General features: G+C 41.6%; 1 protein-coding gene across 1 annotated transcript in view; it reads left to right on the top strand.

Annotated features, from left to right (window-relative positions):
* LOC129645359 (uncharacterized) overlaps window positions 1-27,417 on the top strand; it is a 288,071-nt gene that overhangs the window by 136,709 nt on the left and 123,945 nt on the right. Inside the window, exons 6-7 of the mRNA XM_055570431.1 lie at window positions 12,523-12,609; window positions 14,638-14,804. Coding sequence (XP_055426406.1) covers window positions 12,523-12,609; window positions 14,638-14,804 — 254 coding nt within the window. The remainder of the gene's footprint in view (window positions 1-12,522; window positions 12,610-14,637; window positions 14,805-27,417) is intronic.

Here is a 27,417-nt window from a genome sequence, read left to right as displayed (position 1 = left end):
GGACCAGATGCCATGATCTTAGTTTTCTGAATGTTGAGCTTTAAGCCAACTTTTTCACTCTCCTCTTTAACTTTCAACAAGAGGCTCTTTAGTTCTTCTCACTTTCTGCCCTAAGGGTGATGTCATCTGCATATCTGAGGTTATTGATATTTCTCCTGGCAATCTTGATTCCAGCTTGTGCTTCATCCAGCCCACCAGGGAGGTCCCCTAAAGGCATTTTTTTAGATCTCTGGTTCCCTTGATGGGAAATTAGTCTTATGGAGCTAGAAGGGATTCCCAAATGGCTCAGTGGTGAAGAGTCTGCCTGCCAAAGCAGGAGATGCAGGAGATGCACATTCGATCCCTGGGTCAGGAAGATCTCCTGGAGTAGGAACTGGCAACCCATTCCAGTATGCTTGCTTGGAAAATCCCATGGACAGAGAAGCCTGGTGGGCAACAGTTCACAGAGTTGCAAGGAGTTAGACATGAGTGAGCACACATGCACACACACATATGGAGCTAGGATGTTGCACAGCTGGGTCTTGAGGACAAAAATGGGTGCCCAGCACCCAGATGGAGGCTCTCTTTATAAACTTCTATTCAGCAGAGGTGTTCTGATTTCATCAAGAGGAATTCTTATCCTCTGTGGGCTCAGAAGCCTGTGTAAAACCTCAAATTCTAAGCTTTTAAATGGATATTTTGAGGCAGAGTACCACGTGATGACTTGGCTGTTGGGAGCTCAATAAAATGAGTCATGGAGAATAATTACCCTGGTGGAAGATCAGGGGTTGGTGAGACAGGGTAAGTTGAGGTCTGTGGCACGGGTGACATCAGGGTGAATGTTAGGGTGAAAGTGACCACAGGCAAGCGATCTGCAGTAGAAATATACTGTGAGCCATGACACCATTTTACATTTTCTAAAAGTATTCACTAACGTAATTTAAAAAAACAGGTGAATGGACTTTAACAATACATTTTATTTCAACCAGTACCTACAAATATTATTTGAACTTATAAACCATGTAAAACTTAAAGCTATATTTTACCATTTTGGGGTATGAAGTCTTTGAAATCTGTGTTTGTATTTATACTGATAGCAAGTCTTACTGTGGCCCGGCCTCATTTCAGGCATGTGATCAGCATATGTGGCTGGTGGCTGTCATACTGAGCAAAGCAATGAAACCCAGTTAGACCTTGAAGTCCAGCCGCTCAAGTTCACGAGGGAGAATTTGAGGAAATCTTAGAGAATCTGAACTCCCCAGCCTCCAAAACACTACAGAACCAATATTGACCAACAATACAATATTTTCAACACTGTCTCAGCTGTTCTTGTCATTTCTAACATCATTTCTCTGATGTAAATAAAAGTTTGGATATAAAGAGTATTCCTGGAGATAGATTGAATAAGTTCTCCTATGAACCAGAAATTAGCAAATGGAGAGGGAGAGCATTTTGTAACTTAAAATGAGATGAGAGTAGAAGGAGCTTCAGATAGAAAAGCCAGGAATGATTTATTACCCTGACAAAACCAGCCAGACATGGACATAGGTCAGGGTCATACCACCTCCATTCTGGAGCATAATCAACGTGAAAAAATTGATTTGATGCATCTCTACCCAAATCCACCCTGCTCATCTGCCTTTAAAGAGCCTCCAAAAAAATTCAATTGAAAATGAGATGTGCAGCTTTATGGTCTGTGAACAAGGAAGCATATTTGAAATGCTTGAATTTAGAAACTGCTAGGTATGGTAGCACAGAAGGTTTCTTGTTAATACAACATGAAAGGACATTTATATCATTTGCCAATGTGATGACTTAAGTGAAACAGTAGCTATGTGTTTTTCCCACAGGATTATTACAACGAGCACAAATTCTCATCCTATAATAACAGACACTGATACATTTCCATGTTTTGCTTTTTATAAAAAAATAAAAGCAATAGTAAATAATGGCAGAATACCAATACTACTTTACTTATCCAAATTATCTCATAGAAATGTAGAATAGTTAGATAGATAATGATTTAAATTATGAAGGAAATGTCTAATAGAGAGATTTTCTATCAGTAAACTTTGGATCAAAAAGAATTCACGGACTTCTTTGGCAGTCCAGTGTTAAGACTCTGTACTCCCAATGCTGGGGGCACATGGGGTCGATCCCTAGTTGGGGAACAAAGATCCCACATGCCATACAGTGTGGCAAAAAAAAAAAAAGACTTCAAACTTATGAGAGATTGAGCTGCATGTGTGTGTGTGTGCTCAGTCATGTCTGAGTCTTTGTGACCCCATGGACTGTAGCCCACCAGGCTCCTCTGTCCATGGGATTTTTCAGGCAAGAATACTGGAGTGGGTTGCATTTCCTCCTCCAGGGGATCTTCCTGACCCAGGGATCCGCGTCTCTTGTGTCTCCTGCATTGGCAGGCAGATTCTTTATCAACTGCGCCACCTGGGAATATAGGAGAAAGGTGATTTAAGTAAATACACACTGATCTTTAAGAACAAGCAAAATGGAAACCACTGAGTGGTCTGATTCGACGATCACTTGGAGGGTACCCTCCAGTTTCCCCTGAACACTCCGATGCTGAAGCATCTTTAAGAGCTTATTCATCTAAAGGGTCTAGAGGGAGAAGGGCAGTGAGCTGCGGGGATGACACTGTGCGTTGGCATCAGCCGTTTTACAAGGTGTAAAGGAGAAAAAGCACACCAAAACCCTCAGTCCTGCCTGCAGCTGCCTCTGCTCCCCATTTCTATACGGAGTCTTCCAGGCTCTGTTCATGACCTTCTTCCCATTCTTACTGCCTTGAATTTGTAAGTGGATGCTTGGAGAAAACATTTAGACACTTCTTTCATAAATTTCTGGAGGAATAACACACATCTGATCACTTTTGACCACATGTCCTCTACTCTGTCTCGCCTGGAAATCATACTTTGTGTGTGTAAACCACTTCTCTGATTTCAGCTCATCCATTTCACTCACTGCCAGCCATGGCCTGGCTTGGTGATGGTTAACCTGACGAGGAAGCAAAATTCAGAATGACAGCCCTTGAGAAGGGAAAGGGACAGAGAACCCACTACTGTGTAGAATTTCAGAAGACAGAGGAGTTGGCTTAGGTTCTAAACATAATAAGGGCTTGAGGGTTGGGTAGGTAGAAAGGCATACTTAATAATCTAAATCTATACCATGGTGTCACTAAGAAGAAGTGAATGACTGAATTATAAAGGACAGTAAAATGAAACAGGCGATAAATGTGAGAAGGAGCCAGGGAAAGACTTTTTTAAGAAAGAAGAAATAATTATAGAAATGCATAGTAAAACAGTTCAAATGATGGTGAGTGATTTAACTGCACTTGGGAAGTTTTTTCCTTTCCATTTCTAATTTTCACTGAGGTTACTTCAAGTGTTGTTTTCATCCTTGCTTCACTCACCCGAGGTCCTCGGGGAGTTCATTTGATGGATCAAGCTCAGGTCACTTGCCCGGCCCCTGGCTTTGTCGCAGGTCGGGGAAGTAGGTTCTGCCAGCCCTTCCTGGCTTCTGTCATTGGAGACAGGAATCTGGAGTTACTGAACCAGCAAGGCTATACTCACTGGGAACTAGGAAATTGTGATGCTATTAGAGAAAGGAAACGGATGCAGGACAGCAAAACAAGTCAACCAGACTCCCATCAGATAAGCGTCCCTACGGTTCCTCAGTTGTGGATTATTTCCTGATCATATCTATTGGTCACAACATCAGTACAGTTAAGACATGGGAGTGGTATATGGGTGATTAGTGGGATATAAATTTACATAATATTTTTCTTGCACGTGTGTATGTGTATATATATGTATATATATATATATATATATATATATATATATATGTATGCATGCTCAGTTGCTTCACTCGGGTACAACTCTTTGCAGCGCTATGGACTGTAGCCCACCAGGCTCCTCTGTCCATGGGATTCTCCAGGCAAGAACACTAGAGTGGGTTGCCATGCCCTCCTTCAGGGGATCTTCCCCACCCAGTGATCAAACCTGTGTCTCTCACACTGGCAGGCAGATTCTTTACCACTGAGCCATGGGGGGAGCCATATATATATATATATATATATATATACCAAAATATATACCATATATATATATATATATATACACCAAAATACTTTACATATTTTTCCATTTCCTCTTCCTCACTTACTGAAAAGCATATTGATCAAATATCTATTTGCCAAGTGCTAAGCTAAATAACAGAGATGCAAAGGTGATCTCAACAGACATGAACGTTCTCTGTGTCATGAAACGTGTTACATAAGCAAAGTCACATTGAGGGCAACTCTTAAGATTTTAGTTGAGTCATCTGGATTAACCTGGCACTCTCAAACAAGCAGTAGTTTCTCATACAAGATTTTTACATTGATTTCAAGATGGTTTAAATCTAATAATCCATTACATTGATTGTTTTCATATTGAAGTATACCACAGTGAGATGAAAAATATTACTACTGAATGAACCCTTCAGTACAGTATATGAGTCATCATAGATGCAGGGGGAAGAGAGAATTATTAAATGAATGAAGGCACAATCAGAAATACTCAGTTCAGTTCAGTTGTGTCCAACTCTTTGCAACCCTGTGCACTGTAGCACACCAGGCTTCCCTGTCCATCACTAACTTCTGCAGCTTGCTCAAATCATGTCCATCAAGTTGGTGATGCCATCTAACCATCTCATCCTCTGTTGTGCTCTTCTTCTCCTATATTCAATCTTTCCCAGCAGAAACATTAGGGGGCGATTAAGGTCTGTCTAGTCAAGGCTATGGTTTTTCCAGTGGTCATGTATGGATGTGAGAGTTGGACTGTGAAGAAAGCTGAGTGGATAAGAATTGATGCTTTTGAACTGTGGTGTTGGAGAAGACTCTTGAGAGTCCCTTGGACTGCAAGGAGATCCAACCAGTCCATCCTAAAGGAGATCAGTCCTGGGTGTTCATTGGAAGGACTGATGCTAAAGCTGAAACTCCAATACTTTGGCCACCTCATGCAAAGAGTTGACTCATTGGAAAAGACTCTGATGCTGGGAGGGATTGGGGGCAGGAGGAGAAGGGGACGACAGAGGATGAGATGGCTAGATGGCATCACGGGCTCGATGGACATGAGTTTGGGTGAACTCTGGGAGTTGGTGATGGACAGGGAGGCCTGGTGTGCTGCGATTCATGGGGTCACAAGGAGTTGGACACGACTGAGTGACTGAACTGAACTGAACTGAATGTTTAATATCAGATCCTTCCTAATTTGAAAGGTAATATTCTAAACTGTGTACATTAACTGATGGACATGTAGGATAAGGGCTTCCTTGGTGGCTCAGTGGTAAAGAATCTGCCACCAAGCAGGAGACATGGGTTTGATCCCTGGGTTGGGAAGATCCCTTGGAGAAGGAAATGGCAACCCACTCCAGTATTCTTGCTTGGAAAATTCCATGGACAGAGAAGCCTGGTGGGCTGCAGTCCCTGGGGTCGCAAGAGTTGGATACAACTTTCTGACTAAACAACAGCAACAAGTTAATGTTGCCAGGCTTCAACTAGAAAAAAAAATCAGTTACTTTGATATTAGTTTTGTAGGAGTTTTAAATATGCATAAGAAACAATATATTTATACTTAACCTTTGAATTGTCATTATTACTTAAGTAATGGAAAGATCTTCCTGTTTAGAAGTGAGGTGCCTGGGGACCCGCTTTAACTCTGAGGATTTGAGGTTCTGAGGAGCACGAGGTGCATGAATGCCTTGGGGTCCCGTCGGTTGAGCCCTGTAGCAATTATGCACTCTGCAGCACTCCAGTGGTTTGAAAGTGAAAATGCCTGGTAATTTACCACGAGGGAGGGCCTTAGGGGAAGAAGAATATGGCTCAATTAATTAGTACTTGTTAGCAAACTTCAACTACTACCCTATTTAGATTTTCAAATCACTGATATCTCAAATACCCACAAGATTTGGAAAGGAAGTAAGAATAAGCAGTAGAAAAAGATAATTTGTCCAGCAGGGCAGTGGCTTTTGAAAACAGTATAAGCAGCAGATCCACCTTCACAGATTAGCTTTTCTATAAAGGAGAGGAGGGAAATGGTATCCATTTGCTGTTTCTCACTCCATGGTTAGAAACTCATGCCTTTCAGTTTGAGTTTCTGGTTAAGATGAATACTCGTGATGACCACCTAGGGATTCCTGTGAAAATCCAAGAAAAACTAATTTTGAGAGTTATTTGGAGCTTTATTATGGGTGTCAGTTTCCTACTTACTCATTATATCTCCTAAGTGTCTACTGTTGGCATTTTAAAAAATTAATGATTTGTAGTGTTTTTTCAAGGTACTGTTCAAATACTTTGAAAATTATTGTCTTTGAAAGCTTTTCAGTCAAATTTCTCATGCGTTCATGGTATGGAAACATTGTCTTCAAATACTATTTACACAAAATATATTAATAATTATTTTTAATAATTTTAGCTCACATCCCCTCTTATTTTTGTTCTAATTACTTTGACTAAGGTTTCTAAGAGACTATTAAATAATAATGTGGGAAATCTGGGTTCGATCCTTGGGTTGGGAAGATCCCCTGGAGTAGGACATGGCAACCCACTCTAGTATTCTTGTCTGGAGAATCCCCATGGACCAAGGAGCCTGGTGGGCTACAGTCCAGGGAGTCACAAAGAGTCAGACACAACCGAGCAACTAAGCACAAATATTGATACTGGACATTTAAGTCATAGTTTGAGTTTCCTTCATTAGTTTTTTTTTTTTTTTTTTTTGGTTTGGGTTTTGTTGTAGTTTTGTTTTGATACTTAGTATAATGAAGACTGATTTAAGATAATAATTTTTATCCTCTTTCTGGTGGCTCAGAGGGTAAAGTCTGCCTGCAATTCAGGATCACAGAAGACACAGTTTTGATCCCTGGGTCAGGAAGACACCCTGGAGAAGGGAATGGCAACCACTCCAGTATTGTTGCCTGGAGAATCCTATGGACAGAGGAGCCTGGTGGGATACGGTCCATAGGGTCACATAGAGTCAGACATGACTGAGTGACGAACACTTTCACTTTTTTCATAATGAAGACTTTAAGATAATTTTTATCATCTTAAAAAGTAGCTTTGTGTCTTTAGTTGCCATTAATTTAAAAAATGTTTGTAAATCAATCTTATAAAAAAAGTATTTGAGTGAATTTAGTAAAGTAGGTGGTAAAGAATCTGCCTAGACTGCAGAAGACTCCAGTTCGATTCCTGGGTGGGGAATATCCACTGGAGAAGGGATAGGCTACCCACTCCAGTATTCTTGGGCTTCCCTGGTGGCTCAGATGGTAAAGAATCGGCCTACAATGTGGGAAATCTGGGTTCGATCCCTGGGTTAGGAAAGATCCCCTGGAGAAGGGAACAGCTACCCACTCTAGTGTTCTGGTCTGGAGAATTCCATGGACAGAGGAGCTTGGCAGGCTACAGTCCATTCGGTTGCAAAGAGTTGGACATGACTGAGAGACTTTCACTTTCAGTAGGATAGGGTATGTTTGAGTTTGATATAGTTCCCACTAATCTGCCTTACAACCTCCTGACTTCTATATTTCTGTTTCATACATATATATAAACTCCTTGATCATTTAAATCTGAAGACTTGGTATTAGATTTTCAAAGTGGGGAAAATATAAAGTTTCCTTAAATTTATTTATAAAATTCATGGGAATCAAATTTAATTATAAAGCTCTAGGCTTCATGCTTTTGAAAGGCATAATGCTGAAGAGAATATTCTAGTTTGGAAAATTTTGGTGCATGGCTGCAAACACAGGATGTAATGTGTTTAGTTCTTTAGTTTGCATGCAGGCCTTGTGTTTATTTAACTTACAGCATATTGTAGAAAGCATCAAGATTTGTGATAAAAAGCTGAGCTGGAGCCGGTGGATTCACAGGAAAAGGCAAGCATGGAGTCCATAAACTTCTCGAGAAATGGATAGATGCAGTCACATCTTCTCCCCCTGGAGGTAATGGGGCTGATTGGAAAGGAAGTGGTTGCCTCGTTGAGTCAAGGCGCTTCCTTGATTCACAGAAATCTCCCTCTGGTGGGCAATTTCATTTTCACTCTTATGAGCCCCCAAGGAGCTGCAGGGGAGCACACTGGAGAATTCCCTGACCAAAGTTCACATTGGGTGTAATTGAAGTGAAAGCCCTGATTACATTCTGTGTTGCTCTGAGTTAAAGGATAGGAGAACCTGCTGTGTGTGGAAGGGCAAGGCACGCACATGCGTCCTCCTCCCCCAGTTCAGCAAAAAGAACCCTAACTGAGGCTGATTAGAAACATCCAACGGCTAATTTATGAAACTGGAAACAAAGAAAGAGTATCAAGAGTGTAAACAAAGCTAGTTTACTAACTTACGCGTTTTATGTATCACACCCGATTGCTTCAGTGTAGAACCTTAGATGCGTGTACATATGCAACTGTAGGTTATTCACATGAATGTCACAAACAGTTAAATATCAGTCATGTTACAGCCTATTGTTATATGTGTATTGCTAAATGCCCTACTTCGAATTTCTCAGTGGGTCTGTTATTTTCCTGTGAGATGATTTTAGACATATCCAAAAGCGTATTCTGAATGATTAGGGCACTTTTAGGAATTTATCCTATTTAGCAACCTACCTTCTGGTAATATCTAAAACCATCTCACTTTATAAAGTCTTGACACTATGCAATGAAGCACAAGCAAAGGAACTAGTGATAAGGCTGTCGTTTCCAAATTTCTAGTAGGTTCCATGTGCTGTACCATCTTAAACTCTGCCTACTCTATTTCGGTTATTGGCTTATCAGGGCAAGATATAACAACAGAAAGGAAGAATTATTTTAATATTTAATAATTGCTGTTGCTTAGTCTCTAAGTTGTGTCTGACTCTTTGTGACCCCATAGAGTGTGGCCCTTCAGGCTCCTCTGTGCCAGGCAAGAATACTGGAGTGGGTTGCCATTTCCTTCTCCAGGGGATCTTCCTGATCCAGGGATAAAACCTGCTTCTCCCACGTCTCTTGTATTGGCAGACACATTCTTTACTGCTGAGCCATGAGGGAAGCCACCAATATTTAATAATAGTAGGTTTTTATTTGATTCATAAGCTGATTTATGTTGTAGCAAAAAAAAATGGCCAAATAGTATTAAACTATATGTAATAAATTATAAATTTTACATTATCACTTCATTATCTCATACTTGAAAACATAGTGATTTAATCCTGGACATCCGTCTTCATTTAAAGCAAAGATATATGCAAGAGAGGCAGCCTCCAATGCTTCTTGGGGTACCAAATCATCATTATCTGGTTCTATTTCCCCTTCATGGTACGTGTTATCACCTAATAAACTATAAAATATACATATCCATTTGCTTTTATTCTTCCACTCACAGACTGTCAGCTCTGTGAGGGGAGATGTTTTGGAATGTTTGTTTTACTGAGATAGTCACATAATAAGCACCCAGTAACCCCCTCCAGTATTCTTGCCTGGAGAATCCCCATGGACAGAAGAGCCTGGGGGGCTACAGTCCATGAGATCACAAAGAGTTGGACATGACTGAGTGACTAAGCACACACACATACACACAAATGTACTTTAAATAATTGAATGGATATGAAACATTCTATCAGCATGAAGTGACACTGTAGAACTTAATAATAATTTGAACAAAACCATCAGTTAAGAACCCAGTTCTGGGATGACTGAGCAAGTTTGGATTCCATTACTTACTTTTCTGTATCGGAACTTTGGGAGGCAGAGAATAACCGGGGAGCATCCGCTAAGAACACATGCTTCCCATGTCTTTATGCTTTTGTGTCTTTTTTTCCTCTGTTATGCTTCTCCTTCCAAAACAAATTCCTTTCCCCTGTGTTTTTGATATGGCTAATTCCTAATCACAATTTTTTTTTTAAACATAAGCTGTTTTTATTTAGACTGGGATACTGAAAAGAGGTGGGCAGTCATCCTTTGCCTGGGTGGTGGTGGAGATGATGATATATTTTTTGTTTTGTAATTTTTGTTTACTTTTCATTTCATATTGGTGTACAGCCAGTGAACAATGGTTTGCTAGTTTCAGGTGAATGGCAAAGGGATTCAACCATGCATATATACGTGTCCATTCTGCCTTAAACTCCCCTTCCATGCAGGCTAAGCACAGTTCCAGGTGCTATACAGTAGGTCCCTGCTGGTTATCCATTACTTCAAGTAGTAATTTCTCCAGGAAATCTTTGAACTCTCCAATATGGGTTGGACGCTCCTGCCATACACTCCGACAGAACCCTGTCCTTTACACAATATTAAACCACACTGGATTGAATGCAGACTTCCTTCATACTCGGCTGAGCAAGATCCTCATTTCTCAACAGACAACAGGGGTGTAAATGGTTTGAGAGCCTGCGTGTATGCGTGCTAGGTCACTTTAGTTGTGTCCGACCCTATGGACCATAGCTTGCCAGGCTCCTCTGTCCATGGGATTCTCCAGGCAAGAACACTGGAGTGGGTTGCCATGCCCTCCACCAGCAGATCTTCCCAGCGCAGGGATTGAACCAGCATCTCTTATGTCTCCTGCATTGGCAGGTGGGTTCTTTACCACTGGGGCCACCTGGGAAGCCCATTTGAGAAGCTGGAGACTCAGTTTCTCCAAATTTTTGACTTAAGAATGATTTGCTGCTAAGTCACTTCAGTCGTGTCCGACTCTGTGCAACCCCATAGACGGCAGCCCATCAGGCTCCCCCGTCCCTGGGATTCTCCAGGCAAGAACACTGGAGTGGGTTGCCATTTCCTTCTCCAATGCATGAAAGTGAAAAGTGAAAGTGAAGTCGCTCAGTCGTGTCCGACCCTCAGCGACCCCATGGACTGCAGCCTTCCAGGCTCCTCTCATGGATATGGGATTTTCCAGGCAAGAGTACTGGAGTGGGGTGCCATTGCCTTCTCCATAAGAATGATTTAGGTTTGTTTATTCTCCGGGGACTTGATCCACTTACCACTATTTATTAATAGGTCATTTGAGTAGACAGAGAATTGGAGTTTTATATTGAACTGGGGGTGGGGGGGTTTCCAGAGTATGGGTGCCCATAGTTGACTGCTGCTGCCATGGCAAATATCATAAGGAATACAGCAGCATTTCACTTTAATAGAGGTGAATTATTTTGCCAGTATATGAAAGAGTATGCTTAGAGTATCACAGTGCTTTGTGTAAAGGGGGAAAATACAACAATTACGGTGAATTGGGTAGAATAGCTGTGTTATTGCAGAACATAAGACTTTGATTACACACTGCCAAGATTCATATCAGCCTAGTGGTTGTTGACAGATAAAGTAACAAAAATGAAACCCATTTATTATTTTTTTCTTTATTGAGACCTCAAGGTAAAGCAGATTTTCAGTTCTTGTAGTTACTACGCTGATAGAACAGAGACTGACAGCAAAAATGTGCCAGTCCAGAAATATAAATTAAGCTTAGGTTCATATCAAAATTCCATTTAGTCTTGGAAAAGGACCTGTTGTTGGGATTATTTTTGATCCTAAAATAAATATATTGTGCAGTTCCACAGTATACTTGGTCTGTATTAACCCTTTCCTGTGAGCAATATTTTCAATTTTTTTTTTTTTTTTTGCTTTCAGTTGACAAAGCTTTATTTTGCAGTGTTTGAGGCAAGTTATCAGAGTAGGTTACCTTTTGCTGAATGTAAATTACTAGCAACAGGATGATACACATTTCAGTCTGCAGAAAGTGTGAAAGTAGATTCGGAAAATTGATAGCAGACCTTTTACTGTCTTACAAATTCGTGTTTCTGGCTGCAGTTTCGTTATCTACCTAAGGATAAAAGTTAAGTGGGAAACGTGAAGTGAAAATTTTTGGTGTGTGCTGTTGAGATTGTAGATGTGTCTTGAGTACAATTTCCGGCTGCAGCATTTGCAACTTCCCTCCTGTTACTCAAGCCCTCCTGTTTCTTCTTCGTTTTGGTCCTCCCTCTCTCCATCTTTTCCTTCCTCCCTTCCTGCCTTCCTTCCTTCATCCCTTCATTCTTCCTCTCTCTTTGTCCTTTCTTTTTACACAACTAGCAAAGCGAAAATTTTGCTATAGTTTCTCTCAATTAAGACAATACTAAGTTGCCTATGAAATTCCAGATCCAACACATGGTATACGTCATGAACTATATGCAAGTGGGTAAACAGAGGCATCGGCGAACTCTAAACACCATTATAATCCAGCGGTTTCATTTCTTGAGTATGTCCTAAAAATAATTTTGATTACATTTTCAAATTATTCTTTTAACGTCTGCATTTGAAAATTTTCTCATTAATTTTTTAGCAACAGACAGATAGGATGAACTTGTTTCTTGAATTACCTTTTCTGACCTTTTGCCAGATGATAATTACAAAAAAAGGAAAGCCTGGAAGACTTGTAAAAAAAAAAATTAAGCTTATCAAGTAGCTAAAATGGCCCTTCTGTGCTGGTGTCGATTTCAAAATTAACATTTTGGTTCATGTGCTTCTAATAATCACTGACCCTTACTTCATGTACTTTCCACAGGAAATGAATACAGCAGAAATTACTTTGACCCACTGATGGATGAGGAAATAAACCCAAGGCAGCGTGGGATGGAGGTCAGCCAAGAGGGTGAGCTAGAATTAAGTATGTAATTTTTGTGTCAGAATATTCTTCCCCATTCATGAAAATGAGGTGACAAAGATCACACATGCAGTTCCATTTAGATTTTTGCAGCTTACAATTTAAATGGGAAGTTTTAACCACTAACGACGTGATGGGCAGCGAAGGTAATTTCTGATCAAGGACAGCAAGCTGGTAACTTAGAGGAAGTGGGAACCGGCTTTCATGTGACGCTGCTGTACACAGTTTTCTGCCTTTCCAGGGCCCGTGTCATGTATATGAGGAGCGTTATCACTTTACAAATGCCGGCTCAGCCCTTCACGTTTAAAAGGAGCATTCCTCAATAAACTTCATCTAGCATGTGAGATTTCCATACCCAGGGACTAGTGGATTTGTTTCACTGAAGCCATGGGGCCACCATTTAAGTTTTGAACCACAAAGGTGTAGGGTAAGATGATTTCTTCTTCTCGCACCTTGATTCTAGCTGTGGTTGTAAAATAACTATTTAGAATTGCTCATTATGTGCCCACCGCCCTGAGTATTTGGTAGTTTATGAAGTGTTTTAGCCATGACGATTAGTAATTTCTTTGTAATTACATTCGCATAACTATGAGTTAGCTGAAGAGAACATATCATAAATATCATATCATGAATATGTTCTTTTAGCATCCATACAAGTTGATAAGGGTTTTCTCAGGTGGCGCAGTGGTAAAGAATCTGTCTGCCAATGCAGGAGACACAGGAGATGTGGGTTTGATCCCTGGGTCTGGAAGATTCCAGGAGGAGGAAAATGGCAACCCACTCCAGTATTCTTGCCTGGAAAAGCCCATAGACAGAGGAGCCTGGTGGGCTACTAGTCCATGGGGTCCCAAAGAGTTGGACACGACTGAGCACACAACCATGCCACAGGTTGATTACAGAATTCTCTATGGCCAATTAGTGAAGTGGTCTCATGAGGTTATTGAGCTAATGACAGTGACAAGTATTACTCAGAGTCATTTGCAACCCAAAAGATCACATTTCACCACGGGGCTCCAGACATTGTATCTGCCGTCTAGGGGAAGGGGAACATGTTTGAGGTATGTTCTCATTCAGTGACTAAGGCAGTCATCCAACTTGGCATGATGTTTATGTTCAGTTCTATCCAGTGGTAGGACATCCACATAATGACCCTTTAATCCTCTTCTAAGAACCATGTTTTTATACTATTATTATTTTTGGTAATGACATTACCTTGTTGCTTTATACTTGTAAAAGAATAAAATAGTTCTTGAATTCGCTATTATACCAAAAGAGCATATATAGAAGAATCTAAGACCACCTAAGTTTACTGTTCCTTATATGGATGTAGTACAAAAATATGATATCTTGGGAGTAGCTAATGTAAAACAGTTGCTCACTTTGATTTAATGCTTATAAATTCTACTACATGATTTGACAAACCATAATGGCCTATTCTGATTCTTGTGTAATAGATGTCATAATCTATTGAATATGAGATCTCTTTTATTGCAGAAGTTATATTATAAATGCCCTGCAAAATGTATTTTAAAATCATTGTTCCAATTATCATTGATTTGCAAGGTTTTTTTTAAGACAAATGCAGCGTATTCAATAGAATTTTGAGTCTATGACCTATAAAATAACTAAATAGCCATGATGATTAATAATTTTTTTTGTAATTACACTTACATATCTATAAATTAGCTGATCTGAAAGTTATCATAAATATGCTCTTTTAGCACCCATATGTGTGTTAGTCACCTACTCATGTCTGACTCTTTGCAATCCCATGGACTGCAGCCCGCCAGGCTCCTCTGTCCATGGGGAGGCAGGCAAGAATACTGGAGTGGGTTGCCATGCTCTCCTCCAGGGGATCTTCCTGACCCAGGGATCAAACCAAAGTCTCCTGCATCTCCTGCACTGCAGGTAGATTATTTTACTGCTGAGCCACTGGGGAAGCCATTATAGTAACACTTGTTAAGATAAAGTGACAAAGAGCAAGTGGAGTTCATGTGATCTTCTTGTGGTAAACAGATGATAGCATCGTGGCGGGGACTTTGAGTTCTGAAGACCCGGCGAGTTCCAGAAAGAATCTTGAACACTACAAAAAGGATAGTGAAGCCATCTCTGCCGACAGTGAGGAGATTGAAAGAAACACTCAGAAAAACGTAATTCTGCCAGGAAGTTCTTCCCTGGAACAGGTCAGCACTGAAATCTAAATCAAGAAATGTAGAATAACTCACTTTTTGAAATGACAAGTTGAAATATCAATCCTGCGCAGCATCTCCTGGTGTTAGTTACCAATGCACCACTTCCTGACTTGCTCCATGACTTTCTGAGTCTTTCCGTCTGTCTTTCTTAATACCTTTTATCACACAGAGCTTACACTATCGTATCAACATCAGTTCAAGCCCTTGCACAATTTAGTTTCACTTCACTTTTTAAAATTTCATGTTAGAGAGATCATTTCTAGCATGTGATGAAGTATCTGTAAGAAAACCTAAAACCAGCATAAACTTACTTGGATAAAATGAAGAACTACTTGGGTTCATTTGCATAAGCACCATATAAATATGTGAATAATCTCTTATTTATGAAGTCACCATTAAGGGACTTAACTCGTGCGGTGTTGTGACAAGTGCCACACAATCTTTACCCTGTGGATTGTGTTGATTTCAGAAATATCCTTTCTGTTTCCCGCACCCGCAGTTTCTACTTTTGTGTAGTGTAGTATCACATGCTCAGGTTCATGAAGGAGAGGAGAAGTCTTTCTTCTGTGTAGTCACCTTATCCATTTCCAATAAAAATGAAAGAATCCCCCAAGTCTAGGGGTGTGTGTGTGTGTGTGTGTGTGTGTGTGTGTGTATAGTTTTTGTGAAAGGCAAGTAGATTCAGGCTAAAATGAAATAAAAGTATATCATAAAGTAAAAAAAAAAAAAAACTCTTCTCAATGATGTCTTTCAAAATAACAGGTTACAAGTGGAAATATTTTCCACTTTACAATAGAGGAGAAATAGTTTAGTTTTGGGAGGTATTCTCTAATTTGGAGTGTGGAAATTCCATAACAGAGTTTATTTTCTTCATTTGTGCCTCTTAGATATGAGTATCCTGGGCACATTAAGGTTGCAACTATTCTGAGTTTTCTCGGTAAATGATCCTAATTAGCAAGTATGTGCCGGCGTGCTCAGTCGCTCGGGTTTTTGCGACCCTATGGACTGTAGCTCACCAGGCTCCTCTGTCCATGGGATTCTCCAGGCAAGAATGAGCGGTTGCCATGCCCTCTTCCAGGGGCTCTTCCTGACCCAGGGATCAAGCTCACATCTCTTAGGTCTCCTGCATTTGCAGGGAGGTTCTCTACCACCACTGCTACCTGGGAAGCAATGAGCAAGTACAGTCTTTCCTATCACAGCAGGCACTATGCCTGCTGCTGCTGCTCAGTCGCTTCAGTCGTGTCCGACTCTGTGCGACCCCATAGACGGCAGCCCACCAGGCTCCCCCGTCCCTGGGATTCTCCAGGCAAGAACACTGGAGAGGGTTGCCATTTCCTTCTCCAATGCATGAAAGTGAAAAGTGAAAGTGAAGTCGCTCAGTTGTGTCCGACTCTTAGCGACCCCATGAACTGCAGCCCACCAGGCTCCTCCATCCATGGGATTCTCCAGGCAAGAACACTGGAGAGGGTTGCCATTTCCTTCTCCAGCAGTAGACTGAATTGTGTCCTCCTGAACTGCCTAATCCCTGGTAGCTGTGATGGTGGCCTTGTTTGGAAGTAGGGTCTCTGTAGTATAATTAAGAAACTGAGGATCTCCAGATGAAATCATCCTGAATTCATATGTTGTTGTTTAGTCACCTAGAACTGTCCGACTCTGTGATACCATGGACTGCAGCCTGCCAGACTCCTCTATTCTCCATTACTTCCCAAAGTTTGCTCAAACTCATGTCCATTGAGTTGGTGATCAACCCCTTTTCCTTTTGCCTTCAACCTTTCCCAGCAGCAGGGTCTTTTCCAGTGAGTCAGCTCTTCGCATCAGGTGGCCAAATTATTGGAGCTTCAGCATCAGTCCTTCCAATGAATATTCAGGATTGATTTCCTTTAGGATGGACTCATTGGATCTCCTTGCAGTCCAAGGGACTCTTCAGAGTCTTCTCCAGCACCACAACTTGAAAGCATAAATTTAGATGATTTAAATGATCAACTTAGATGATCAATTTAGATGAATTTAAACAATTGAGCCCTAAATCCAATGACTAGTGTTCTGAGAAGAGAAAGAAGAGAGGGATTTGAGGATCTGAACCCGAGACCCACACAGGAGGGAAGCGACGTGAAGACAGAGGCAGAGCGGACTGATGCGTCTACAGGGAAGATGCACCGAGGACTGCAGCAGTCACCGCAGGCAGCAGAGAGGCCAGCGTGGACTGTCCCCTGCTGCTGCTGCTGCTGCTGCTGCTGAGTCGCCTCAGTCGTGTCTGACTCTGTGTGACCCCATAGATGGCAGCCCACCAGGCTCCCCCGTCCCTGGGATTCTCCAGGCAAGAACACTGGAGTGGGTTGCCATTTCCTTCTCCAATGCATGAAAGTGAAAAGTGAAAGTGAAGTCACTCAGTCGTGTCCGACTCTTAGCGACCCCATGGACAGCAGCTCACCAGGCTCCTCCACACATGGGATTTTCCAGGCAAGAGTACTGGAGTGGGGTGCCATTGCCTTCTCCGGGATTGGACCCTAGAGCTTCACAAAGGAGCCAGCCTCGACAACGCCTTGATCAGACCTCTCGAATCACAGCTGTGAAGCTGACATTTCCGCTGTCTGAAGCCATAGAACTTGAGATGATTTGCTACGGCAGCAACAGGCGAGAAATACGGCCGCGAGAGTGGGGGACCCCCTGAGCCAGGTTATGTGTCTTCATGGATTTTTTTTTTATTGGAGCATAATTGCTTTACAATGTTGTATTAGTGTTTATTGTACAACGAAGTGGATCAACCCTAAGTATACATAAGTCCCCTCCCTCTTGGACTTACCTCTCAACCCTCCCACCTCATCACACCCTCTAGGTCGTCACAGAGCTCCGGAACTCCCTGTGCTATACAGCAGCTTCCCACTGGCTATCTCTCTTACACATGGTGGCGTATACATGTCAATCCCAATCTCCCAATTCATCCCAGCCCCACCCCTTGCCCCCATGTGTCCATTCACCACATCTTCCTCTGTATTCCTGCCTCACCAATAGCGTCTTCTGTACCATTTTTTCTAGATTCCACATATACTCAGTAATATGCTGTATTTTTCTCTTTGACTTACTTCACAAAAAAGATAGACGGTCAAGAGACACATGAAAATACATCACTAATTATTCAGTCAGTTCAGTTCAGTTCAGTCGCTTTGTCCTGTTTGACTCTTTGCGACCCCATGAATTGCAGCACTCCATGCCTCCCTGTCCATCACCAACTCCCGGAGTTCTCTCAGACTCACGTCCATCGAGTTGGTGATGCCATCCAGCCATCTCATCCTCTGTCGTCCCCTTCTCCTCCTGCCCCCAATCCCTCCCAGCATCAGAGTCTTTTCCAAGGAGTCAACTCTTCGCATGAGGTGGCCAAAGTACTAGAGTTTCAGCTTTAGCATCATTCCTTCCAAAGAAATCCCAGGGCTGATCTCCTTCAGAATGGACTGGTTGGATCTCCTTGCAGTCCAAGGGACTCTCAGGAGTCTTCTCCAACACCACAGTTCAAAAGCATCAATTCTTTGGCGCTCAGCCTTCTTCACAGTCCAACTCTCACATCCATACATGACCACAGGAAAAACCATAGCCTTGACTAGACGAAGCTTTGTTGGCAAAGTAATGTCTCTGCTTTTCAATATGCTATCTAGGTTGGTCATAACTTTCCTTCCAAGGAGTAAGCGTCTTTTAATTTCATGGCTGCAGTCACCATCTGCAGTGATTTTGGAGCCCCCCAAAATAAAGTCTGACACTGTTTCCACTGTTTCCCCATCTATTTCCCATGAAGTGATGGGACCAGATGCCATGATCTTCATTTTCTGAATGTTGAGCTTTAAGCCAATTTATTCACTCTCCACTTTCACTTTCATCAAGAGGCTTTTTAGTTCCTCTTCACTTTCTGCCATAAGGGTGGTGTCATCTGCATATCTGAGGTGATTGATATTTTTCCTGGCAATCTTGATTCCAGCTTGTGTTTCTTCCAGTCCAGCATTTCTCATGATGTACTCTGCATATAAGTTAAATAAGCAGGGCAACAATATACAGCCCTGACGTACTCCTTTTCCTATTTGGAACCAGTCTGTTGTTCCATGTCCAGTTCTAACTGTTGCTTCCTGACCTGCATACAGATTTCTCAAGAGGCAGGTCAGGTGGTCTGGTATTCCCATCTCTTTCAGAATTTTCCACAGTTGATTGTGATCCACACAGTCAAAGGCTTTGGCATAGTCAATAAAGCAGAAATAGATGCTTTTCTGGAACTCTCTTGCTTTTTCCATGATCCAGCGGATGTTGGCTATCTGATCTCTGGGTCCTCTGCCTTTTCTAAAACTAGCTTGAACATCTGGAAGTTCACAGTTCACATATTGCTGAAGCCTGGTTTGGAGAATTTTGAGCATTACTTTACAAGCGTGTGAGATGAGTGCAATTGTGCAGTAGTTTGAGCATTCTTTGGCATTGCCTTTCTTTGGGATTGGAATGAAAACTGACTGAGTTTTTCAAATTTGCTGGCATATTGAATGCAGCACTTTCACAGCATCATCTTTCAGGATTTGAAAGAGTTCAGCTGGAATTCCATCACCTTCACTAGCTTTGTTCATAGTGATGCTTTCTAAGGCCCACTTGACTTCACATTCCAGGATGTCTGGCTCTAGGTGAGTGATCACACCATCATGATTATCTGTGTCGTGAAGATCTTTTTTGTACAGTTCTTCTGTATATTCTTGCCACCTCTTCTTAATATCTTAATATCTTCATTCACTTTAGTTTTGATTTGCACTAATTATTAGAGAAATGCAAATCAAAACTACAGTGAATGTATCACCTCACATTGGTCAGAAGGGCCATCATCAAAAAATCTACACGAGTGCATGGAGGAGAGAGAACTGTCTTGCACCACTGGTTGGAATAGTAAATTGCTACAGCCTCTACAGAGAACAGTATTTGCTTTGCTAAGTCACTTCAGTCATGTCTGACTCTGTGCAACGCTATGGACTGCAGCCTTCCAGGCTCCTCTGTCTGTGGGATTCTCCAGGCAAGAATACTGGAGTGGGTTGCAATTTCCTCCTCAAGGGGATCTTCCCGACCCAGGGATTAAACCCAGGTCTCCTGCATCTCCTTCACTGCAAGTGGATTCTTTACCGCTGAGCCACCAGGGAAGCCCTGGAGAACAGTATGGAGGTTCCTTAAAAAACTAAAAGCAGAACTACTATATGACCCAGCAATCGATACTGGGCATCGATCTTGAGGAATCTGTGGCTATGTTGACAATACTTTGCATCTTTATCAAGACAGGGCTCTCAGAAGTCACTGAGGTGAAAACAAATGCATGACTCTGTCTTTACAATATAAGCCTTTTTTAAACCATTACTTTTCAGATATATTTTCTGATACATTGACAGTTCAACATGTCCATTTTTTTTTTGTACATGTGGTGCCGCGGTATGTATTTCAACTTACCATCATGCTTTAAAGAACAAGCACACGGATTCCTCTAGGATATGGAGCTGGTGGTTTTTATATCCTCATCCTGTGGAAGATAAGCCGAGGAGTGGAAAGCGCACCTGCTGGGCTATGTGGAGGCTCCAGCCCAGGGTCCAGCAGAACTCAAAGCTGCATGTTTACGGCACATCAGTATCAGGAAAGAGTGAAAAACATCCATGAGAATTTAAGTGCTTCCAAGATGTCACCATTATCCCCTTCTAACAATGAAATTTATGATCTTCTCTCTATTTCTTTTCTGAATCTATGTGTCTTAAATTGTCTGAAACGTGGCCTAGACTGACAATAAATGACCAAATGAAAAGGCACGCGCTAATGGAAGAACCCACGGAGAGATGCTACGGTGGAGGCAGGCTGAGCGCTGGGGTCAGAATTCTGTGCAAGAGGAGGATGCTGTGGCATTTGAAAGGTGCAGGATCACAGACAAGTGAGGGGACTTCTCTGAGCTCGGTTTCCTCATCTGTACATCAGGGACAGTGTGATCTGCTTTAGTACACTGTTAGCAGGATGAGATGAATGTCTAGCAAGAATCCAGCATAGAGTAGGTGCTCATTAAATCTCAGGGGGACGAGCGAGAGAACACATTCTATGGCCCCTTCTCCGCTCACCATGTTCTTACCCTCACGGTGTCAGAAGTTTTTTGAACACCCCAGTCAGCCTTGTCTGTGGGAAAAAGCTTCAGATCCCGTATTAGAGCTCATGGCGTACCCTTGGCTTTGATATTTATAGGACCTTGAACCTCCGTGTGAAATAGGGCTGAATAATTTGAGCAACGCATGTAGCTGTGGTTCAGGAGATGTGTCCATGTGCTGGCAGCTGTTCATTTTCTATATTTGTCCAGACTGTGACCTACCCGTACTTTCTATTGCTATTGGAGTAGTGAACCGATACGCAAAAGAAGTCAAAGTGTTTGAACAGAGGTGGGGTGATCCTGACTGTGGTGTGTTGTTCAGTGTTTCCACACCTGCTAGGGAAAGGAGAACAGAAGTAAGGTCTCCGATGTCTTTTTTTTATGAGGACATTAATCCCATCTTGGGACCCCTGCCCTCTCCACCTCGTCTAAATCTAATCATCTCCCCAAAGTCCCTTTTTGGATTACAATCACACTGGTGGATAAAGTTTAAACATGTGAAGTTTGAGTGAACACAATTCAGTCCGAAGAGATCTCCCTTAAAAAACGCTAGATTTTCATGAAAACTTTTCTACATAGATTGTAGCTCATGAAAAATTCATTTACCTTGAGTACTGAAGAATGTACTTGTTTCAGAAATGATTCAGCTGAAATGCCTCTAATGGCTGAGTGCTTCATTTCTTTTAGGATAGAGCTTTGGATGGGAAAGAAGCCTGGGGCTGAGAAAGAGCTCTGCTCAGAGACGGGTGGACTGCCAAGGCTCTGAGAAGGTGTATTCCTACTTATCTATCGGAGACCTAAAGTGCTTCAAAATATATTCCTGGAAGAAGATTTTGACATGCACTTTTAGGAGGAACAAATTAAAATAAAACTGCTTATTTTATGGCTAATATTTAGAGATTTCCTTCACTCATTTGAACTCACTTGACTCATTTGCACCATAAAAATTCTGGGCCATTTGTCAATTTTGAAAGGAAAAAATCTCTTGAAACATGTGCTGAATAGGTACCATTTTTTTTTTTTTTTTTTTGCTGTTTAGATTGTTCATTTGGGGTGTTTAATCAATCTGTTAGGATATAAAGTGATACCAGGGAATACAGTTTGAAAAGGAACAGAAAATAAACTTATATTCATATAATTGAAATTTTCTAGCAAAAAAAATGATTTGACTCCAGGTTTCTCTAAGTGGAAATTTAGATTACCTCATTTCCAAAGAATAGAAAGGTGAAGTGTGTGTGTGTGTGTGTGTGTGTGAGAGAGAGAGAGACTGACATATCAGTGTCAATTTACATATCAGTGAAACTGCTAAAGATTCATTAAAATGAAAGAAAAATAAAAGGTATATGAGAAAAAGATCTTAGTAGGAACGTTTTGATGCTGTGTCCATGTACCAAGTTCATAGAAATGTGAGTTCTAGGTAGAATTTGCAGAAATCCGAGGAAAACGCCAGGGTGCTCAAGCCTTTAGATCCAGTATGTTGGGTGTATTCACAAAAGCCTCTCAGGAAGTTAGACTGCAGGAGGTCTCATTTTCAATATGTCTGCATAACACCAATAAATAGTAACAGAAGTTATATCTCAATATGGCGAGAAATAGCCTTCTTTAACTTTCACCTCCCATATATTTTTTTTCTCTAATGCATTTGCTGACCACAATGCTCATTAGTGGTAAATATACAGGAGCGACAGTAAACAGTGATTCTTTGTAGTTATTCGGTGCCTTTGATCAGAGCACCTCAAAGTTTTCATGACTCATTAATCTGTGAAATACATCAGTGAAGTATGAAGGTGTCAAGGATTACTACCCTCCTTTTGTAAGCGGAGAAACTGAGGCATTTGCAAGAAACTATCAAGGTCATTCAATGATTTGATGACAGAGTCAGGGACATGATCTGTGAACCAGATCTAATTAGAGCGAAGACAAACGGGGCTCAGCGGAAGCCAGTTGCTTCTGTGAAATTGTGGGAAGCTTTATGTATTGCCTGGAAACAACACTGCTTTAGAAGACATGCTTTTTATTTAGTTTTCATTTTGGGTGATTTCTTCCATTTACTGATGAAGACCTCTCCACAGCTTCCTGTTTAGATCGTTTAATAGTGAGCCATTTCCTTGAGATTTCTTTGGCTTGCATTTCTTCTACACGAAGAAAGAATATGGGGGCTTCCCTGGACGTCCAGTGGTTGGGACTTCACTTTCCAATGCAGAGGTTGCAGTTGGGGAGCCAGACTCCCACCTGCCTCGCGGCCAAGCGAGTGTTGTACAGAAGCGGTGTTGTAACAAATTCAATAAAGACTTAAAGAAACCATGTATTTCTCAAGAACAGCTTAAGTTAATTACTAATAGAAAAAATGAAAATAATTTTTACATATATCTATACAGAGTTGGACATGACTGAAGTGACTTAGCAGCAGCAGCATACATGTCCATACTGTTCCTGGGGTTCTCAAGGCAAGAATACTGAAGTGGTTTGCCATTCCCTTTTCCAGTGGACCACATTCTGTCAGACCTCTCCACCATGACCTGTCTGTCTTGGGTGGCCCCACATGGCATGGCTTAGTTTCATTGAGTTAGACAAGGCTGTTAGACAAGAATACTTTAGTATTCCTGCCTTGAGAACCCCATGAACAGTATGAAAAGGCAAAATGAAAGGATACTGAAAGAGGAACATCCCAGGTCGGTAAGTGCCCAATATGCTACTGGAGATCGGTGGAGAAATAACTCCAAAAAGACTGAAGGGATGGAGCCAAAGCAAAAAAAACACCCAGTTGTGGATGTGATAGAAGCAAGGTCTGATGCTGTAAAGAGCAATATTGCATAGGAACCTGGAATGTTAGGTCCATGAATCAAGGCAAATTGGAAGTGGTCAAACAGGAGATGGCAAAAGTGAACATTGACGTTCTAGGAATCAGCGAACTAAAATGGACTGGAATGGGTGAATTTAACTCAGATGACCATTATATCTACTACTGCGGGCAGGAATCCCTCAGAAGAAATGGAGTAGCCATCATGGTCAACAAAAGAGTCTGAAATGCAGTACTTGGATGCAGTCTCAAAAACGACAGAATGATCTCTGTTCGTTTCCAAGGCAAACCATTCAATATCACAGTAATACAAGCCTATGCCCCAGCCAGTAACGCCGAAGAAGCTGAAGTTGAACGGTTCTATGAAGACCTACAAGACCTTTTAGAACTAACACCCAAAAAAGATGTCCTTTTCATTATAGAGGACTGGAATGCAAAAGCAGGAAGTCAAGAAACACCTGGAGTAACAGGCAAATTTGGCCTTGGAATATGGAATGAAGCGGGGCAAATGATAATAGAGTTTGCCCAAGAGAACACACTGGTCATAGCAAACACCCTCTTGCAACAACACAAGAGAAGACTCTACACATGGACATCACCAGATGGTCAACACCAAAATCAGATTGATTATATTCTTTGCAGCCAAAGATGGAGAAACTCTATACAGTCAGCAAAAACAAGACCGGGAGCTGACTGTGGCTCAGATCATGAACTCCTTATTACCAAATTCAGACTTAAATTGAAGAAAGTACAGAAAATCACTAGACCATTCAGGTATGACCGAAATCAAATCCCTTATGATTATACAGTGGAAGTGAGAAATAGATTTAAGGGACTAGATCTGATAGACAGAGTGCCTGATGAGCTATGGAAGGAGGTTCATGACATTGTACAGGAGACAGGGATCAAGACCATCCCCAAGAAAAAGAAATGCAAAAAAGCAAAATGGCTGTCTGAGGAGGGCTTACAAATAGCTGTGAAAGGAAGAGAAGCGAAAACCAAAGGAGAAAAGGAAAGCTACAAGCATCTGAATGCAGAGTTCCAAAGAATAGCAAGAAGAGATAAGAAAGCCTTCCTCAGCGATAAGTGCAAAGAAATAGAGGAAAACAACAGAATGGTAAAGACTAGAGATTCTTCAAGAAAATTAGAGATACCAAGGGAACATTTCATGCGAAGATGGTCTCACTAAAGGACGGAAAATGTATGAACCTAACAGAACGAGAAAATATTAAAAAGAGGTGGCAAGAATACACAGAAGAACTGTACAAAAAAGATCCTCACAACCCAGATAATCACGATGGTGTGATTGCTGACCTAGAGCCAGACATCCTGGAATGTGAAGTCAAGTGGGCCTTAGGAAGCATCACTATGAACAAAGCTAGTGGAGGTGATGGAATTCCAATTGAGCTCTTTAAAATCCTGAAAGATGATGCTGTGAAAGTGCTGCACTCAATACGCCAGCAAATTTGGAAAACTCAACAGTGGCCACAGGATTGGAAAAGGTCAGTTTTCATTCCAATTCCAAAGAAAGGCAATGTCAAAAAATGCTCAAACTACCGCACAATTGCACTCATCTCACATGCTAGTAAAATAAAGCTCAAAATTCTCCAAGCCAGGCTTCAGCAATACATGAACCATGAACTTGCAGACGTTCAATCTGGTTTTAGAAAAGGCAGAGGAACCAGAGATCAAATTGCCAACATCCGCTGGATCATCGAAAACACAAGAGAGTTCCAGAAAAACATCTATTTCTACTTTATTGACTATGCCAAAGCCTTTGACTGTGTGGATCACAATCAACTGTGGAAAATTCTGAAAGAGATGGGAATACCAGACCACCTGACTTGCCTCTTGAGAAACCTGTATGCAGGTCAGGAAGCAACAGTTAGAACTGGACATGGAACAACAGACTGGTTCCAAATAGGAAAAGGAGTACGTCAAGGCTGTATATTGTCACCCTGCTTATTTAACTTCTATGCAGAGTACATCATGAGAAACGCTGGACTGGAAGAAACACAAACTGGAATCAAGATTGCCGGGAGAAATATCAAGAACTTCAGATATGTAGATGACACCACCCTTATGGTGGAAAGTGAAGAAGAACTAAAAAGCCTCTTGATGAAAGTGAAAGAGGAGAGTGAAAAAGTTGGCTTAAAGCTCAACATTCAGAAAACTAAGATTATGGCATCTGGTCCCATCACTTCATGGGAAATAGATGGGGAAACAGTGGAAACAGTGTCAGACTTTATTTTTTTGGGCTCCAAAATCACTGCAGATGGTGATTGCAGCCATGAAATTAGAAGACACTTACTCCTTGGAAGAAAAGTTATAACCAACCTAGATAGCACATTGAAAAGCAGAGACATTACTTTGCCAACAAAGGTCTGTCTAGTCAAGGCTATGGTTTTTCAGTGGTCATGTATGGATGTGAGAGTTGGACTGTGAAGAAAGCCGAGTGCCGAAGAATTGATGCTTTTGAACTGTGGTGTTGGAGAAGACTCTTGAGAGTCCCTTGGACTGCAAGGAGATTCAACCAGTCCATTCTAAAGGAGATCAGTCCTGGGTGTTCATTGGAAGGACTGATGCTAAAGCTGAAACTCTAATACTTTGGCCACCTCGTGCGAAGAGTTGACTCATTGGAAAAGACCCTAATGCTGGGAGGGGTGGAGGCAGGAAGAGAAGGGGACGACAGAGGATGAGATGGCTGGATGGCATCACCAACTCGATGGACATGAGTTTGAGTGAACTCTGGGAGTTGGTGATGGACAGGGAGGCCTGCGGTGGTGGGATTCATGGGGTCGCAAAGAGTCGGACATGACTCAGTAACTTAACTGAACTGAACTGATACCTGTCCATGGGCTTCCCTCATAGCTCAGTTGGTAAAGAATCCGCCTGCGATGCAGGAGATCTGGTTCGATTCCTGGGTCTGGAAGATCCACTGGAGAAGGGATAGGCTACCCCTCCAGTATTCTTGGACTTGCCTTGTGGCTCAGCTGGTAAAGAATCCGTCTGCAAAGTGGGAGACCTGGGTTGAATCCCTGGGTTGGAAAGATTCCCTGGAAAAGGAAAAGGCTACCCACTCCAGTATTCTGGCCTGGAGAATTCCATGGACTAAGTCCACGGGGTCACAAAGATTTGGACACGACTGAGTGACTTTCACTTTCACTTTCTTTCATACATGTCCATGGGCTAGTCCAGGGTAGTGCTCCTGGTAAAGAAACTTCCTGCCAATGCAGGAGACATAAGAGACATGGGTTCTGTCCCTGGGTTGGGCAGATCCCCTGGACAAGGAAGTGGCAAACTGCCTCAGTATTCTTGTCTGGAAAATTCCATGGACAGAGGAGCCTAGAGAGATATACTCCATGGGGTGGAAAAGAGTCAGAAATGACCAAGCACACATTGCTTGTTTATCCTTGTCCACATCCATAAATGTTTAGTCAATTAAATATCATCTATCATCAATAGATTTTCAAGCAATATTCTGCAGAAAGATATTGTACTCTACCTTGCAATTCCCATACAAATGAACATTAAAAGGATAAATCCTGCAATATTTTTTTTTTCTGAAGCCAGCTTCTCAGTTCCAAGATGATAAATCACATTTTGTTGAAAACTAGCCTCGCTCATAAAAGCAACTTATTTTATGGTTTCTTGAAAGAAAAAATATTAATTTTTTA

This window comes from Bubalus kerabau, chromosome 3, assembly GCF_029407905.1.
Source record: "Bubalus kerabau isolate K-KA32 ecotype Philippines breed swamp buffalo chromosome 3, PCC_UOA_SB_1v2, whole genome shotgun sequence".
NCBI classification, from domain to species: Eukaryota; Metazoa; Chordata; class Mammalia; order Artiodactyla; family Bovidae; genus Bubalus; species Bubalus kerabau.
Note: the sequence above shows the minus strand (reverse complement) of the source record. Positions and strands in the feature narration are given on the sequence as shown.